The sequence below is a fragment of the Ornithorhynchus anatinus genome, chromosome 12 (genome assembly GCF_004115215.2).
Source record: "Ornithorhynchus anatinus isolate Pmale09 chromosome 12, mOrnAna1.pri.v4, whole genome shotgun sequence".
Classification (NCBI taxonomy): domain Eukaryota; kingdom Metazoa; phylum Chordata; class Mammalia; order Monotremata; family Ornithorhynchidae; genus Ornithorhynchus; species Ornithorhynchus anatinus.
Window position 1 is genome coordinate 40,761,394 of NC_041739.1, and position 17,454 is coordinate 40,778,847.

General features: G+C 47.2%; 1 protein-coding gene across 1 annotated transcript in view; it reads right to left on the reverse strand.

Annotated features, from left to right (window-relative positions):
• The window catches only part of TET2 (tet methylcytosine dioxygenase 2), a 33,644-nt gene extending 18,844 nt beyond the window's left edge, over positions 1-14,800 (reverse strand). Inside the window, exons 1-5 of the mRNA XM_029076973.2 lie at positions 11,366-14,800; positions 9,400-9,490; positions 7,775-7,868; positions 6,862-7,070; positions 767-917 (exon numbers count right to left, since the gene is read on the reverse strand). Coding sequence (XP_028932806.1) covers positions 767-917; positions 6,862-7,070; positions 7,775-7,868; positions 9,400-9,490; positions 11,366-14,753 — 3,933 coding nt within the window. The 5' untranslated portion in view covers positions 14,754-14,800. The remainder of the gene's footprint in view (positions 1-766; positions 918-6,861; positions 7,071-7,774; positions 7,869-9,399; positions 9,491-11,365) is intronic.
• Positions 14,801-17,454: the final 2,654 nt, after the last annotated feature.

Consider the following 17,454-nt stretch of genomic DNA (forward strand, 5'->3'; position numbering starts at 1 on the left):
CATGCAGCGTAAGCTTTGCAATAAACATTGGGCTGCAAGGAAATGCCAAATATGTCACTGGTATAATAAGGCCATTAATCAATTTCTCTGGGCAGGGCTTTTCCAAGATGACAATAACAATAATAATAATAGCATTTATTAAGCACTTACTAAATGTGAAGCACTGTTCTACGTGCTGGGGTAGATACAAGTTAATCAGGTTGGACCCAGTCTCTGACCCACAAGGGGGGTCCACATACTTGGAGTTAAATTCCCAGGTAATTAAAGCCTGGCCCAAGGTAGCTCATTTTTTTAGTTTTCCTGTCTATTTCATGATACAAAAAAACTTGTTTTGATAAATATGGTAAATGGTAACGTCACATGTGTATTAAATTTCTAGTATGTTTGAGAACCGTATTTTCATCACCTCAATTCCATAAGAGCGGATGCGGCCAGTACGCTAAAGGATAGAATACTGAATCTCCATTCAACTAAAACTGGACAACTCTTCACAGCCTCACCAGCGTCAAGTATTGCCAAACTGCACTAAGCATGAAAATTCTCAGAAAACTTTCCAGTTTCACTTGCAAAGACTATGTAGACTCAACATTTTGATCGATTCTCTACTTCGAATGCAATGGGGTATAAATAAAGAACAGCACTCACTAGGGGACGTCTATTGTTCAGGGACAATTTTTGCCATTTCACTCCTGCCTAAAAAACAGTTTTTAATGAGGCTCCAGAACTACATACAGGTAAACAAACCGGAACTACAATGGGGAAGTACCTCTTTCGGGTCATCCCCGAGCAGCTTAAATTTCCTTGGGATTTTGCTTCTGGCAAACTTGCATCCATTGTAGTACATGCTCCAAGAGCATCCGAACGAAAAGGAAGCCCCACACGTGTCTGGATCCAGCCCCTGACACGCACAGGTTCGTCTGAGGTGAAAAAAATGGCATAAAGACAGTGGCATGAGGATAGGGTCACATGCGCATTAAGGCTTCCTGCTTTCTGGGCTGAAATTAAAGAACTTTGAAGGATATGATGTCAAAGTCAAAGGTTCATCATCATCTTCATTGTCATTACCACCACCGGTGCTGATTAACTACAGAAATATCAAGTGCTTAGGGGAACTAACAAAGAATAGAAAAGTATTATCCCTGCTCTTCAGCAGCTTCTAAAATGGGCATTGTTGAATGTTTGGACTTTATTCCAGTCATGCTGGAAGACTAGAACACCATTTTTTAGGGCACTTATGATAGGAAAAAAATGACTGCCCAGGAATAAAATAAAATGTCTGTGAGGGAAATTGTTCGTTTTTACTTTTGGAGAAAAAAACCTAACATAATGCACAATGCATGTTTTTATTTGTGATTTGGATAGAACTTGCTGGAAGACTAAGGCAACACAGTTTCTGAACTGCGACTGTGAGTTGTTTACGTTACAATAAAAAGTCAAACTCCATTACTACCAGTTGTTACCAGTAAAAACTAGAAGCCCTTAACTGCAAGCCAGAAAACGAGTCTTCTTTGTGACCAAACAGAAATCATAGCAACTTTTGGTAATAATATAATTTTATGGTATACTGCCTAGGATTTACTATTTTTTTTAGTAACAACTAGCTCTTACCACACATTCCTCAGTAAAAATTAGTTGCTTCTGATTTCTGCCCATTCTAAACTGCAAAAATCAGTTCCGTTTAGTTCTATTCACTTTTTCCAGTCCAAGGGCTTGGGTGTGGAGCTTAGTTAAAACTTGCTATACAATTCATCAGTTCATTGTTCTGCATGTTTTCTGTATATGGAGTATATAATAGATTGTTGAGTTTTTTACCGTGCTTTATCATTCATAAACCCTCCAGAATCTCCTCCAGCAGTCTTTCCCCAATCAATTTATTCTTCTGCCCAGATCATAATCCCCCAGTTGTCACCTAAGCAGTTCTACAACAATTACACCTGAAAAACTTCAGTGTGTGTATAAGTATTTATAAATATTTGTATCTCCACATCCTATTTAGGCACTTATCTAAATCTCCATTTTTCCTGTCTCTTCTATCAATCACTGGTATTTACTGAGTGCTTACTGGGTTCAGAGCACTCTACTAAGATCTGGTAGACACATTCCCTGCCCACAACGAACTTACAGTCTACAGGGGAGTCAGAACCCTCTCCCTGTAAATTTCCACCTTTCAATTATTGGGTGTTGGTCTCCCCCACTACATTGTAAGCTCCTTGAAGGCAGAGATCGTGTCTTCTAACCATTACTGTACTCGCCCAAGTGCTTAGTACAGTGCTCTACACAACGGTGATGGTAACTAAGAACTATTTCTTGATTTCTCTTCTTTACAGTAAAGAGAGTTTAAAAAAATGATTGCGATGCCTTCAGTTGCTTTTGAAATGAACTTCGGTGGAAAAAACAGCAGTAACCCAATTTTGTGCTCTGATCTATTGTTATTAGATTACTCCCTCACTGCCTCCTATGCCCGCAACTCCCTCCAGCCTGCTCAGACTTTCAACTCCCCCTCTGATGACCTGATCCACCAACTACTTGGATTGTTAAAACTGAAACAATCAAGAATGAACTCATCAAAATTCTCCTCAGCATCACCTCACCTCTCTCCTTCCTGCTCTCCAAACCTACCCCCATCTACTTGTGCCTCTGACTCTAACCTCTCTCACCTCCTAAAATCGATTGCTCTCACCCTCCTCCCGCACCGTCGTTGCTATTTTCAACCTCTAGCTAGCTCTTGGATAGCTCCTTCTTCACTGTCTTTAGGATACTCAAGTCTCTCCAGGCCCAGTGGCCACATCCAGCTACTGCCTCTGTCTCCCCACTCCCATCCCCGCACAAAAATCTTGGAAAGGATAAAAAAACTCCTGCTGTCTTCATTTCCTCTCCACTAACTTTCTCTTTGACCCTCTGCAGTCCAGCTGTCAACCACTTCGCTCCACAGGCACGGTGCTTACTAAATGTCTCCAATGAACTCCCTGTAGCCAACTCGAAGGGGCTCTACTCTGTCTTAATCCTCCTCACCCTTTCAACTGTCTCTACCACTGTGGACCACACCGACCTCCTAAAACGGATAGGTTATGTCAATGCATCACTAACTTGGTTCTCCACCCAACTCTCTGACCATTTCTTCTCTGTTTCATTTTTTGGCTCTTCTGCCTCAATCTTTTTTATGAGATCTTTCAATGAGGCTCTGTCCTATGCTCCCTACTCTTCTCTCTATTCGCTCACTCGGGGAGTTCACCCACTCACAGCGCTTCAGTTACCAGTTATCATGTCTCTGAGAAAGATCGCCAAATCTACCTTTCCAGCCCAAACTTCTTACCCAACCTCCAATCTTGTATATCCATTTGCTTCTAAGACATCTCTATCTGAATGTTCCACTGAAATTTCAAGCTGAAAATGTCTACGAGGGAACAACTCTAGACTCCATACTGTATGACTGCCTTTTGGGAGTGTCGCTCAGCACACACTTCTTCATTCCTCAAAACCCTCCACTGACTCAACTTGTCCCTCTGTATCGAACAAAACCTCAACACACTCGACTTCAAGATTATTGACCCACATGGAATATCCTCAGCTGCAAGTCCCCAGCTCGCTCCCTTTACTCCGCTCAAGTTAACCTTCTAACTACATCGTGCTCTTGCCTCCTTTGCCTTCAACTCCTTGTCCATGCTGCTCTCCTGACCAAGAACTCCTAAAATAATAATAATAATAATAATTGTGATATTTGTTAAGTGCTTATTATGTGCCAAACACTGTAATACATAATAAGTGCTGGGGTGGATACAAGCAAATCAGGTTTGCTAATTTGTCCCTGTCCCTCTTGAGGCTCACAGTCTTAATCCCCATTTTACAGATGGGGTAACCGAGGTAACTGAGATGGGGTAAGTGACTTACCCAAGGCCACACAGCAGACAAGTGGTGGAGCCGGGAACCCATGCCCTTTTGGCTCCCAGGCCTCTGCTCTATTCTCTACGCCATGTCGCTTTCCCTGTCCTCCCCAAATTTAACAGACCACAGCCCTCCCCACATTCATAACCCACTTAAAATCCTATCCCAATAAGCCTTCCGTCCAAGCTGGAAATAAGAGCACGGGCCTGGGAATCCGAAGGACTTGGGTTCTAATCCTTGCTCTGTCATGTTTGCTGTGGGCAAGTTGCTTTACTTCTCTGTGCCCCAGTTACCTCATCTGTAAAATGGGGATTAAGACTGTGAGCCTAATGTGGTACAGGGACTGCGACCAATTCAATTACCTTGTATATGCCCCAGCACTTAGTACAGTTCCTAGCACATAGTAAGCACTTAAATACCATAATTATTATCATTATAATAATTGTGTCACCAAGAAGTGACACATTCCCTATCCATGAAGATCTTACACTAGAACAGAAGAGACCTTCCTATAAATATTTGCAATTACAGTAAAGTGGCTTTTACATAATAATAATAATGATATTTGTTACGGGCTTACTATGTGCCAGGCACTATTCTGGAGTGGATACGAGTAAATGGGCTGGGGTGGATACAAGCAAATCGGGTGGATACTTCCCACCCAGCTATGAACATTAAAATGTGGGGGCAGTCCTCGGTTCTTATTCCAGGGACTAGAGAGTCTCATCTCTACAGAATAATTAGGGTGAACAGGGTAGCTAGTTTGAAGACTTTATGTCATTGACACCTAACTACTCCAAACTGGAGGAGTTCCACAGTGAAACACTTAGTGTGTGAGTGATTGACCCTGGTTGAATTTAGAAGTCTCTAGAGAGCTTCCATTTCTGCCATGAGGTTCTGAGGTTTGAAAGGTCCTTTACATTTTAGTCAGGAGCACGTGGATATTAGACAGGAGGTTGAGGAGGGTTGAGGGGGGTTGGGTGCTATAGGAATATCATTCTTTTCCATGACTTCGTCCCCTCTTCTCTCTCATTTACAAAAGAAAATCAAATGCCGAAGGAAATAGATGGGTAGACCCAGGACTAAGATATGTCTGTTTCTAAATACACATTTGAGAGCTTCAGGAAAGTTCTAAATAAAAACATAAGCCATGAAGACGGCTCCAGATTCAGAGAATGTCATTTGTTGGAAATGAGAGGGAAGCCTGCAGGGGAAGACAACACAGATTTCAGAAAATTAAATCAATTACAATTAATGGGAGATGCAATTTGCATGAAACTACGAGAAGATTAAATAAAACAAACAACCGCAGTTATGGCCAGCAGTTCATCAGCGATTCCAAAAGCTGAACCCAAGCCGGGTTTGCTCAGAGAAGGAGTGGAATTACTGTTACAGGAATTTTTAAATGTGCAACTCAAAGGGAGGAGAGAGCAAATTAATGAATTCCCTGGACCAAAAATGCTTTTCCAACGTATCTGACAGTCATCGTGGAAAACTGCCCTGAAAATTTGCAGCGTGCTTGAAAGGGTTTTGCAGTGGTTAAATCCCACCTGTATTACAACATTTCTACAAAAAAACAAAGATCCAGCAGGTTACAACCACCTTTAAAACCAACCAGAGATTTGAGACAGGAACAGTGAGGGTCTAAGTAACCACTGGTTGGGTTACTTTAAAAACACACACACACACACACACACACACACACACACACACACACACACACACACACACACCCCAGAGAAAATGAAAGAGATGCTGTCTCTACCGGACATGAAAGCTATAGAGCCAAACCTTCTCTGACAAGACTAAGCTAGTGACATTTTGATTGTCGACCACAAGAAAGAGCACATTGGTTAGCTATGTGCCCTTATGTCCTGGGGGGGAACACTGTGGTGAACACGAAAGGAAGAGTGTGGATTCGAAGGTCAACTCTTTGCCTCCTATTATTCTTGGGGAACAGGAGGAGAAAGAGGAAGAGAGAGGAAGATGGGTAAAAAGATGAAAGGCAAATATTCGGAGACAGAGTAGGACAGATACTTTGAGGCAAACCATCAGTGTGCCACCTAGATTCTCTTTAACAAGCTTTAATAGGAAAAGCTTGGCTAATTTCCTGGCAATGGAACAGACGTGAACCCTGCTGACAGTGCAGATTGGGATGGATGGGTTGCCTTACTCTGTTGAAAAATGGCATAATTTTTTCGAAGAGGATCAGGCAGAGAAGAAAGGCGTTACGGGGATAGGGGACATTTTGATATAAATTTTAGGGAAGGAGTTATATTCCTTAGGAATAAAATCCTTCGCACAGAGACACAGCCCCACAATGGCAATCCAAGCTTCCCTAATAGGCAGCTGTTGGATCTTCACAATTTTGCTCCAGTCACGCAGTGGGAACAATCTACCACCCATTACATCCCACGAACCATCTCAATGCCATAAAGAGCATGGTCTTTTTTGTTCTTTCTAAAATGCATTACCAAACCACAATTTGCTTTCTTCCTCTGGTGGACTGACAAGTAACACCAAGCCCGATTCCACCATGTGCATAATGGGGAATGGAACCAGGGCTGCCAAGTGTACAAAAATGAACAGAGGGTTCATAAACATGAGCAAAAATGACCAAAAACATGAGCAAAAAAGCGCACACAGATGTTTTGGTGTCAGTAAATGTGGGAAGGAAGGGGCTGAGAGTTGCTAGGAAGGGAAGGAGTTGCTGGGAGTAGGAAGGAAGAAAGGAAGGGAGCTGCTGAGAGTTGCAAGGAAGGAAAGAGAAGGAGCTGCTGGGAGTGTGAAGGAAAGGAGCTCGTAAGAGAGGGAAGTGAAGAAACGACGGAGATTTTGGGGGTGGGATGGAAAGAAGGAAGGAAACGGAAGGAGCTGCTGGGAGTGGGCAGGAAGAAAGGGAGTGGAAAGAAAGGAAAAGAGTGCTCTTCAGAGGGGAACCGGACTCAGAAAAAAACACAACGCAGGGGTGACACTCACTCTTCGTTCAGTGCACAGCGTCGATTGGTGAGAGTGCCATACTTCCTTAAGGTTTCAGTGAGTTCCGAGTAGAGTCTGTCTGCGAGGGACAGTGGAATTCCTTCCCACACTAGGATGAGGATCACGACCACTGCAGTTTCACAAGTATGGCCTGCTCGTTCCCGCACCAAACACAGCAGTTTTTCTTCGTCGCTGCTTCTACGAACCACCTGCGTAGACATCAATCCAACCCCAGACACACACACACAGGCCCCGGCAAACAAACAAAAAACTTGGTTAGTTTAGAAAACATCCTACCTGTACAATGCAACTATGAAAGAAGTTCCCTCGTTTTCCCTTTTCCCTTTCCCAATGGTCTGACAAGGAAGGGATTTTCTGGATGCCTCAGAGGAAGTGTGATTTTGCCAGGCCAAAATACTGCTAGACGCTTTGCACTGCACTGAGATTCAAGCTGGGATCGGGATGGAATGCTGAACTCCTGGATGCATTAAAAGTCTGCTTCCTAATTTTAAGCTTAGTGTAACGATTTACTGTAATTTCAGAAAACAATCCAACAAAACTAGGAATAATGGGTTTTTTGGGTTTTTTTAGCAATAAGAGTATATGCTAATTGCCAGCTTCTTATCTCTACCCCAGCACTTAGAACAGGGTTTGGCACATTCTAAGCACTTAATAAATATCACAGACTGCTTCTTTAAATGTGCCAGTCAACTCCCTCCTTTTTTCTCCTTTCCCTGCATTATCTCCTTCACCTCGAGGAGGAACACAAGCAGTGAAATCAATGAAAAACAGCATTCTTTTCAAGCGGGATTGTTTCTCAGGCTGAGAGACTGGCTATTTACACGGTATGGTTACTAGTCCCTGAAGTAGCCAGGATCTGTAACTCAAACGTCTTGCTTATTATCACACTTACCCACTTAGCGATAGGGCATCCCTGAGAGCTTTTGCCTTCTTTACCAGTATAGATAACTCTTTCGATCCGGATAGCTTTACCCTTCTGTCCGAACCTTTAAAAAACAACAACACGACAAATATGTACACCATCGGCTGGTTGATATGAATGTGGTGATGAGGGATGCTACAATCTCAGTACATTCTCTAATGTGTCCAGCTTATCTTCAGAAATTGATGCTTTGCATCAGACTGGCGCCAATTGGGCTGGATAATGCTGGATTTCAATTCTGTTTAGCTCACAACGACTTTGCATTGATAAGCTTTTAACGGGCCATTTGTGAACTGAATTCATTAGGAGATAACAATGGGAAACCTGGTTTTCCCCTCCAAAATTTCACAAGCCATAAAGCTTCCTTTTGTAGTTAATTTGCTGAAGTCAGTCATCTAAGACGGGCACTTAATTGATTTTTTTTTCCCCCATCCCAAACTCAGACATTTTAAAGTTTGCAGTAAGGAGTTGGGAGTGTTAGTGTTTTTTTTAATTTTGTCGGCTTCTCAGGACCCCAGGGACTGGTTTGAGCCACTGGCAAGCCCTTCTCTATCTGAGAAATCCAAAAGATTGGGTTCTCCTGTACCCTGGGTCCACAAAATGGCTTGGGGGAATCGCCTTCACCCTTCCGGGCCACTAGGGAGCTATGATTTATCAGCCAATCAAGGGTATTTACGGGCCGTTTCTCTGCACAGAGGACTGTAGTAAGCGCTTGGGAGGAGGCCACAGAGTCAGTAGGCACGCCCGATGGGCTACCAGAAAGTGGCTTCTGTTTTTGGAAATGGGCTCAGTGGGCCTCTCTCTCCCTGAGGGTCCCCTGGTCCGTTTCACGAAGACCGTCTAGGGACATAAACCAATCCTGGACGCCGTGTATCAGCCAGGACCGTGAACTCCTTCAACACCCAAAGTGGGATGCTGCTAGAAGACTCGTCACCCTGACTGGGGCTGCTTACAAAGCCGGCAAGAGCCATGAGGACCGGGGAGAAACCTGGAAACACCACGATGGGTTCGTTGGACTGAGAGCTGAGCTAATGCCGCTTATCAAGAAGGACTTGAATTTTCTTTTATCTTACATACTTCCCTTGCCCTTTATTAAAAAGACACAGTTTACAAGTGGGGTGTGTAGGGGGGTGGCGGGGAGGGTGGAGGGTGACTCTGTCAGAGAACTGCTCGGTCTCTACAAGAAGCGTTAAATTGGAGGTGGTTTCGGCCTATATAACTCCTTTCCCATCCCCATTTGCTTCCTTTCCCTTTCTCTCACCTCAGCTGGGGCAGCTGGGTCCAGGCCTCCCTTGGCCGCCCCTCTGCTGGGACCTGGGTTCCTGGCCGGCTGGCACCCAGCTTGTCCTTGCCTGGGTTTGCCGGCTTCCGCCTCAAAGTGGGTAGCCTGTGCCAGCCAGCAGCCCATCAGCCCTGTCAAATATTGTGACTCTCTGGTGAATGGAGCCGTGTGTGTTGGCAACCCTGGGGTAGCTTAGCCTACCCGTAATTACTTGATTTGCAATTGTTTACTTCTTTGTGCGTGAAGCCTGGAAAAATTCTGACATACACAAAAGGATAAACGTTAATCTGCCCTGTGCCTTTGCGTTAATTACCTTTCTTCCATGATTTCTCTAATAGCTGCCACATTAGGACCTGCTCCTAGATGGGTATAAAAAGGACCTTCATCTTTTTCAATAATATGCTCTGTTGAAATAATAGAAGATTATTATTTTAGACCTCAATTACACTAAATAGAAAGGCTACATTCACACAGCTTATCCCCCAAATGCATATTAAGGGCCTTAAATGTGACTAGTTACATTTAAAAAAAAAACCAAAAACCAAAACCAAAGAAAAACCCACCGCCAACCATCTTCTAGAGGATAGGCAAACTGTCTGACTGTACTCAGATGCGTCCAAGGGTCCCACCCCTCCTGAAATACTCCTCTGCAGACTCTTGACCCAAGGGCCCTGGAGAGCGGCTAGGATGGGATGCGCTAACTCGGGGCGATCGTGTGCCTGGCAGATCAGCCGGCCAATTTCCGCATCCTCTAGAAGGTGATAAAAAAAACCCCAACCAATTCATTTCAAGGCCCTTAATGTGCCCTAGGCACCTCAACACCTGTGTCCAAGCTAATTATCTCACATCTACCCCAGTCTTTCGCACAGTGCTGGGCACGTAGTAAGCGCTTAGCAAATACCACTATTATCGTTATTGTGAGTACTGATAAACACACTCCGAACTCAATGGGCGACCCAAGTTCCTCAAGCGACCACTGCTGCTTCCATTCGGGTCGGCCTGTCCCAATTCTCAAGCTCACAACCGACAGGCTATTTCCCCTAGATTAAGAGTCCGGGGCGAAATGAGCATGGGAATAGGGTAAAACCTCTCCTTCCTGAGACTCTCTGCTCCTGCAGAATCAGGCCTTGGGAGACGGGTCTAGTCCCCTCAGTTAGAGGACTGTCACAGAGTGAAGGGAGAGGATTGGGCCTCAAGAACACGGAGACTCCGGGGCAGGGGCCAGGGGGAGTCGACAGCGGAAACTGCAGGAGGTATCGTTTTAGTTATTCTCTAGCCCCAAACACTCGCCCCTTCCCCCATCAGAAGGGAGCAGGAGCTAATCCTGACCTCTCCCCGGGCTTTAGCCATTTTGAGAAGAAAACGAAAGTGAGGCTATCTTATAGGAAGCTCTACAGACAACTGAAGTATCACCCACACTTGTGTCCCCTCTCTCTAGGATCCCTTGCCACTCTGACCAAGAATTCCTGGGGCTGAACGCACAAACCCCTTAGGGAGGGCGGCCAGGTTTACTGAGGGCAGATGAAAGCACAAGTCGCCATGATTTTCTCAGGCCCAGGGTGGCTCCTAATTCCCGGATGCTACGGTTGTTCCACCTACCCTTCCTCTCGTCCCTCCGCTCCCCACCCATCTACCCACATCTACTCTCCTAAATCAGAATCGAAAGGTTCTTCTGAGGAGAGAAAAAATGAAAGGAAATAGCTCTGTCATCCCAGATCCGGAGGGTGTGTAAAGTCTACAGGAGGAACGCCAGGTTCTGAAGACATTAGGGCTCCGGCAGTTACGTTTCACGTCAATTAACAAAGCAGTCAACATCTGCTTCCCAAGTCAAAAATTCACCCCTTTCTGTTGCTGTGGTTATTAAACTTGTTCAAACTTGCTTTAAAATAAACGCTGCTAAATTAGCTTGTCAAAGAAGCTGCCTTCTTATTTGATCCGATCCGTTTCCACAGACTGTCTGCCTCTCGGGGAGACTGGAAACCCGACGAGACGGAATCGCCCCGGGTAGATACACATCTATTTTTAAAGGCTCTGGCTAAAAAACGGACATACGCACGGAACTGCTTCGAACAAAACGAACGGGGGAGTTTGCCTATCCTGCCTCGGTATGAGAGCATCTTTAATGTAAGGGACAAAAATGCTAGCTTTGGGCTTTTACGATCCACTCCAGACTGCTGGCGGACTTAGTTACAAAAATATTAATAAAAGTTCCACATCTGAAGGCAAACTTGTTAATCCTGGACCAACACCAGGTGTCTCAGTCCGTTCCGGACACTTACCAACACAACTGCATGACGGGAAATCATACTGAGTTTTGACGGGCGTATCCATTAAATTTTTTATAGGCGTATCTAGTAACTTGGAAGGTGACTCTAAAAAATGATTGAGAACAGAACCAGCTGTTCTCTTGGTCGGCGTCTTTTCCGACGCAATTGCTTGTGGCTCTGAGGCGGGGGTGTGGCCATCAAGTTCCGTAGCACCGGTATGTCGGGTTAAAATGGTGATCGGCCCGGCCGTTTCCACTTTCACGTGTTTCGGCGACTTGATGGTCAGGGCCTTGTGATCAAACAGTGACTTGACCTGAATCTGTTTCAGCTGCTGTTCCATGGTCTCGATGATGCTTTTCTGTTGCAGGCTCTCACAGCCGAAATGCTGAACCTCCTGCTTAATGCTCTTTTTCCATGTTTTGCCTTCTGCCTGCCCTCCTCCCCCGGGGCGCATGCAGGTGGGGGGCCTGGCCCCAGTCTCCACCTTAATGGGCCTGCGCCCCAGGCCACCCAGCTCGTTCTTCGGGGGCTGGGCTTGCTGCTCCTGCTTCTGCAAGAGGTGCCACCTGAGGGCTGCGTGCTTCTGTAAGTCCTTCTGGGGCACAGGCTGGAGGGGGCTTCCTCTCTGGCCCGGGGCGAGGGGAGCCGAGGGCGGGTACTGCAGGAGGTAACGCTGCTGCATCAACTGTGTGGCCTGCTGGCCGGTGAGGGCGGGGGGTCTGAGGTTAAAGCCCTGGCTTTGAGGCAGAGGCGGCTGTAGGCCTAGAGCCTGCTGGGGCTTCGGCTCCGGAGTCCGGACGCCCCCGGGGTGGCCATCTTGCTTCGGGGTCCCGCTATTTGGATAATACTGCGGGGGCTGCGGGTCCCGGTGTTTGGCTCCTGCAAAGGGGTCCGGGCCGACGGTGGAGTCCTTCCTCTCGGAGACCGGACGCGCGGCGCCTGGGCAGGGCAGCTGGAGGCTGCTCGCGCTGGACTTCAGGATCTGGCTGTAAGGGGAATCTCTACTATTCACGCCCTGGGCCGGCTCCAAGCCCGTTTGGGTGTTACGGGCCTGGAACTCACTGGACTTGACGTAGCATTGTTCCACGTGAAAATATTCCTCCATCTTCATCTGCGGGAAGGGGGGTCCTTCCCTCTGCTGTTCGGCACCGCCTTGGGAATGAGGGAAGGCCTGGGCCATCTGTTCCGTACTCTTCATTTGGAACATTTGCGGCGGCTGCTGCTGGTTGGCAGCAAGATGAGGGCTCTGGCCTACTTGTCCCTGGGCCGCCTGTTCGTGTAGCACCGGGTGTGTACGTAAGAAGGGCTCAGTCTCCGAGGCCTGCGGATTCAGGGGCTGCTGTTTGAGCACCGGCCCCGAGGCCTTCTCGGGAGGCCTCACCATCCTCGGTTGAAAGTGGAACTTCTGTGTCCCGTGCAGCCGTGCGAGGGGCTGCAGCTGGGAGTCCGGCTGGGGAAGGTGGGGCTGGGGAAAGGGGGGCGGCGGGTCCCCGGGGGCCTGAGGCTGCCCTTGGGGCGCCTCCATTTGGTACGACCGAGGCAGCTGTTCCCGCTGCGTTGTCTTCTGGCCGTAGGCCTGGCCGGGGAGTCCCTGGACGGGGCCGGGGCTCCCGGAGTACTGTCTGAAGCGCGGCTGATCGTGCAGACTGGATGGGTACTGAAGGATAGACCGCAGCAGGGCCTCGCTGGATTTGGGGCAGGATTCTGCCTGGTGGTGATAGTGCGGAGAGGTCAGCTCTATCCAGCCTGGCTTCAGGTACGGCTGGGCCTGCGGGGCGGGAACCCCGGACGCCACCGCCTTCTCTCCCTCCGCGGCTGCCCCTGGCTCGTTCTCTTCTGCTAGCTGCCGGTAGGGGGGCTGCAGCTTGACACCGCTCCCACCCACGGGTGGATGTCTGAAGGGCTCCGGGGTGGATCTCATTTCCTCGGGGCCCAAGGGGGGCCCACTCGCCCCTGGGGTGGGCACACGGGTCTCGCCAATGCAGCTCTTCTGGGGCTCCTCGGGAAGCCCAAGGGCGGGACCGGGGCTCTGGGCTCCCGACCCCTCCGGTGGCCCCTCGGCCTTCATTTCCCTCGGAAGAGTTTCCTCAGCCCGGCTGAGGTAGGGGCGGGGTCCCTCGGGGACCAGCCCAGCGTGAAGCACCTCTGAGGGGAGTTGAGGGATTGGAGGTGGCGGGGCGGGAGGGGGCGATGAGGACGGAGTAAGGGCGACGAAAGAGGAATCCTTAGGGAACACCGAGCTCCGCTGGTAGTAAGCACCATTCGATTCTTCTGGTTCAAAATACGCCTCCGGGCCGCCCCCAGGAGCTTGGGAGTTGCTCCGGGGAGCCGAGCGGAAACCTTCACTGGGTACCGGTCCCGGGGCTCCTTGGAGAGAATCGTTCTCTGTGGGGGAAGGGTCCAGCTCAAAGACCGGGTCAGAGGCCTGGAGCTGCTCCTCTGGTTTCTGGAGAGGGCAGCTACCGGGCAGGGGCGCTGGGTCACCCGCGTCCTCAGCCCGGCGAGCCTCGGGCCCCCCTGCAGCGGGCACTTGGGGTAGCTCCGAGATTGAGGTCTGTGGAGAGTCCGTCTGCCCTGAGGTATGGGATGAGTGAGTGGCCTCGTAGAGCAACTCGTTAGTAGCCTGACTGTTAATGGCATTCGCATGAGATGTGGTTTTCTGCATCGCAATGGAAACACGATCGGGATAGTACTGAGACAGTGTTTTTTCCAGGAGTTCGCCATGCGTGTTTTCCATGGAAGAGGCAGAAACTGTAGCACCATTAGGCATTGGCACGGCCTTGTTCTTGAGAAATAACACAAGGTTCTTGTGATAAGTAGCATTTTCTCCCTCTTGCTCATTCAGAATCAGGAGATCGGGATTTTCGGACCCACTGCGGTTCCACCTCGAAGGGTCGGTGAAAGCCGAAACTGCATCGGCCCGCTCTGGGAGGTTCCCGGGCTCCTCCTCCTCCCTGCACGAATCAGAGACCCTCGGTTGGCTGATACCTGGCCCTTGGCTTTCTTCCTGGCTGCCCACGGGAACACCTCTCTCGCCATTAGCCTCTTGGTCTGGTTTCACTTTCTTGTTCTGATGAAGCGCAACGAGAGAGGGTTCACTAAACGTGCGTTTTATGCCTCCGTTTTGCACACACTTGGAAAGCTCTCTGTTTTCTTGGGTGAAGTCAGGGCTAGTGCGGTTATACTGACTTCCCTTCATGTGAGAGACTCCATAATTACTCTTGTGGGGCAGCCACTTATTGCTGTCCCCGTTCACTTCGTGATGGACCTTCTCCGGCAGCGGGTTTCCGTTCTGCAGCTTCACCGCCAAGGGCTCCGTCTGGCACACGTGAGGAGACGCCGAGATCAGGAATGGACTTAGTCTGCTGCCCTCAACATGGTTGGGTCTATCCTGTTCCATCTGGCTTGCTCCGGGGCCATCCACAGGGTTGCCCTCTGCGCGGATCTGAAAGAGAGAAGGTGGGTGGGAGGGGGGAAAGAAGTTCAGAAGTCCCGTTTGCTTATCCAAAGCAATCAATTCCAGATCTATGAGAGTAATGACGTTACTCTGCGGAACTACATCCCTAAGAGACTGGTGATCTAGCTGCCCCCAACCCCACCCAAGCAGAGCTTCCCTAAATCTTTACTCTTGAACCTATTCCTCCTGGCTCACAAATACCTTGGAAAGGAGGAGCAGGGATGCTGGAAATCCAGTGATAACCCACACAGTTTACAAGGACCAAGCGTTTCAATTTCCTCCTGCATCAATTATTTTTTTACCAGAACCGCTAAGGGGTAGCGACATTAATGACCAGATGCGTCCCTTCTTTCTTTTCCCCTGCTTATACTAACGAGCAATAAAAATGCCAACAGCCAAGCACGCTTCGAGAGAAATGAGAGGCCCACAGGCTGGATAATCCACAGGCCGGATGATCGGTTCCTCTGTAACTGAGAGGTCCTGGATAACTGAGAATTGGTTCTAAATCCATAGTCCACTTCCCCACACGTTCATCTTACTACATCTGACGCTGAGACCCAAGGAGACAAGGAGATGAGTCGAGACTATGCTTTTTGTGCCTTTCACCTTTTGTGCTTTAGGAAAAGCACCCACCTCTCAAGAGAGAAACAGAGGCCAACAGAGTAAAGAGGTGATTCACTGCTCTGGTTCATTACATTTATTCCTCCCTTACAGATCCAAACATCTCTCGATATGCTCTATACACCTCCTCTGTTTATCACTCTACATTAGGAAAAATACTCATTTGGTGGTTTCCAACACAGCTGCAGTGGGTGCTCCACAAAGGGAAGCAGTCATTCCTTTTCAATAATTTAAGAAATACTATCTAGGTCATGAAAAACAGTAAATTGTAGCGCTGACTAAACAAGGAGATGAACTACACTCAAAACCATTTGGCTCAAGGTCAGTCTGCTTTTATAGTATTGCAGTTCAACCATGATTTTGGGGTGTCCACTTGGTCTCCAAAGCTTCACACAGGCTCGGGACTGTCAGATACTTTCCTCCACCCTGTAGTAGGTGGATTACAGGGGCGCTTCAGAAAACTGTAATTGTCCTTGACATTTAAGCAGGAAAAAAGAGTTCCACTCTATCAGGGGCATTAAAAAAAGTGAAATCATTAGTCAGAAAGAGGCTCAAAAGTACATTTATTTCAAAAAAGACTGCAAAAGAGTAGCCATTTTATGTCACTCATTTTAACGCAATGAATAAAATGAAACTGCCCAGGCCTATAACCTCTCTCAAATGATTAAAAACACTACTTTTTTTCTTGTTGTAGCTGTTATTTTTGAGAAACACTTGGTCTTCAACCCTTATTTATTTGGACAGGTCGGATGATTTTTTTTTAAAGGAAAGGTAAGGAAATCCATACAAAAACTGCAAGCTAATAAATTACAGTGTGCCAAACATCTTTTTTCTTACTGGAAGGATCTCAGCTACTATCTTTGCCAATCAGAAGAATAAAGGATTACCCTTTCTCCTCTGAAACCACACATAGCTCATTGACAAGATCATTTTAGGTTAAATTCCAAAGATCTTAACCAAAGCCCATAAAGCACATGTAAGACAAAGCCCTTCCCTCATAGCTCATCTACAGCATTTCTTCACTACTAAAGAGATGCTGACAGTCTAGAACACTGCTTAAAATAACAAAAGGAGAGAAAAGACAGGTTGTGCATTTGCATAAAGCAATGTTTGATCTTGACCTTGATCATTTTTCTCAACACAGATGCTGAAAACATGTACACGCTGCATTTTAACGATCACGTTGGCAAAATTAAAAAAAATATAAAAACCCAGTTTACAGCACAGATATATTGACTGTGAAGCAGTCCCTGTATGCACAGAACAATTTTTCTCCCTACAAAAATATCCCACAGCAAGGAATAAACAAATTTCATGCAAGAAAAGTTTAATCCTACTGAGTGACATCCTTTCTGACATTTCATAATCCTGGTAAACAAACTATTGCCTGACTCTCCCCATAACTTGTCCTTTGCTGATGTACTTTGCCAGCGTTAATGCTGACAGACAGGCAGACGGTACACTGACGGAATGCCAAGGAAAAAGGCTTCCAAAACAGGCTGAAGTAAATGCCTTCTAATACCAAAAAAAAAAAGAGTTTTCCGACTTAATAAGTGTCATTAGGATGACATAAATTTAAGGGATGCTAAACAGCATGGCCTAGGGGAAACCTAGAAGACCTGGGTCCGAATCCCACCTCTCACACTTGGGTAAGTCACGTAATTTATATGGGCCTCAGTTTTCCCCATCAGTAAAATGGGGGTGAAATACCTGTTCTGCCTTTCCCTTAGCCTCTAAGCCCCATGTGAGATGGGGACTGTGTCTGACCCAATGATCTTCTATCTAGCCTCGTGCTTAGTACAGTGCTTGGCATATAGTAAGCCCTTAACAGATTTTTGTTTGACATCATTTCTACTGTTCCTAAAATGAGAACTTGGTGGGGCTTTCCATTATCAAATGACTCTGCTTGGCCTTTTAAGCAGGCTATAATGTCACATATAGTTGACAATGTACACCAAGAGCCTATCATGTTTTGGAATTTCTCTTGCAATTCCCAAGCGTGATTATTTATCCTCTTCTATTT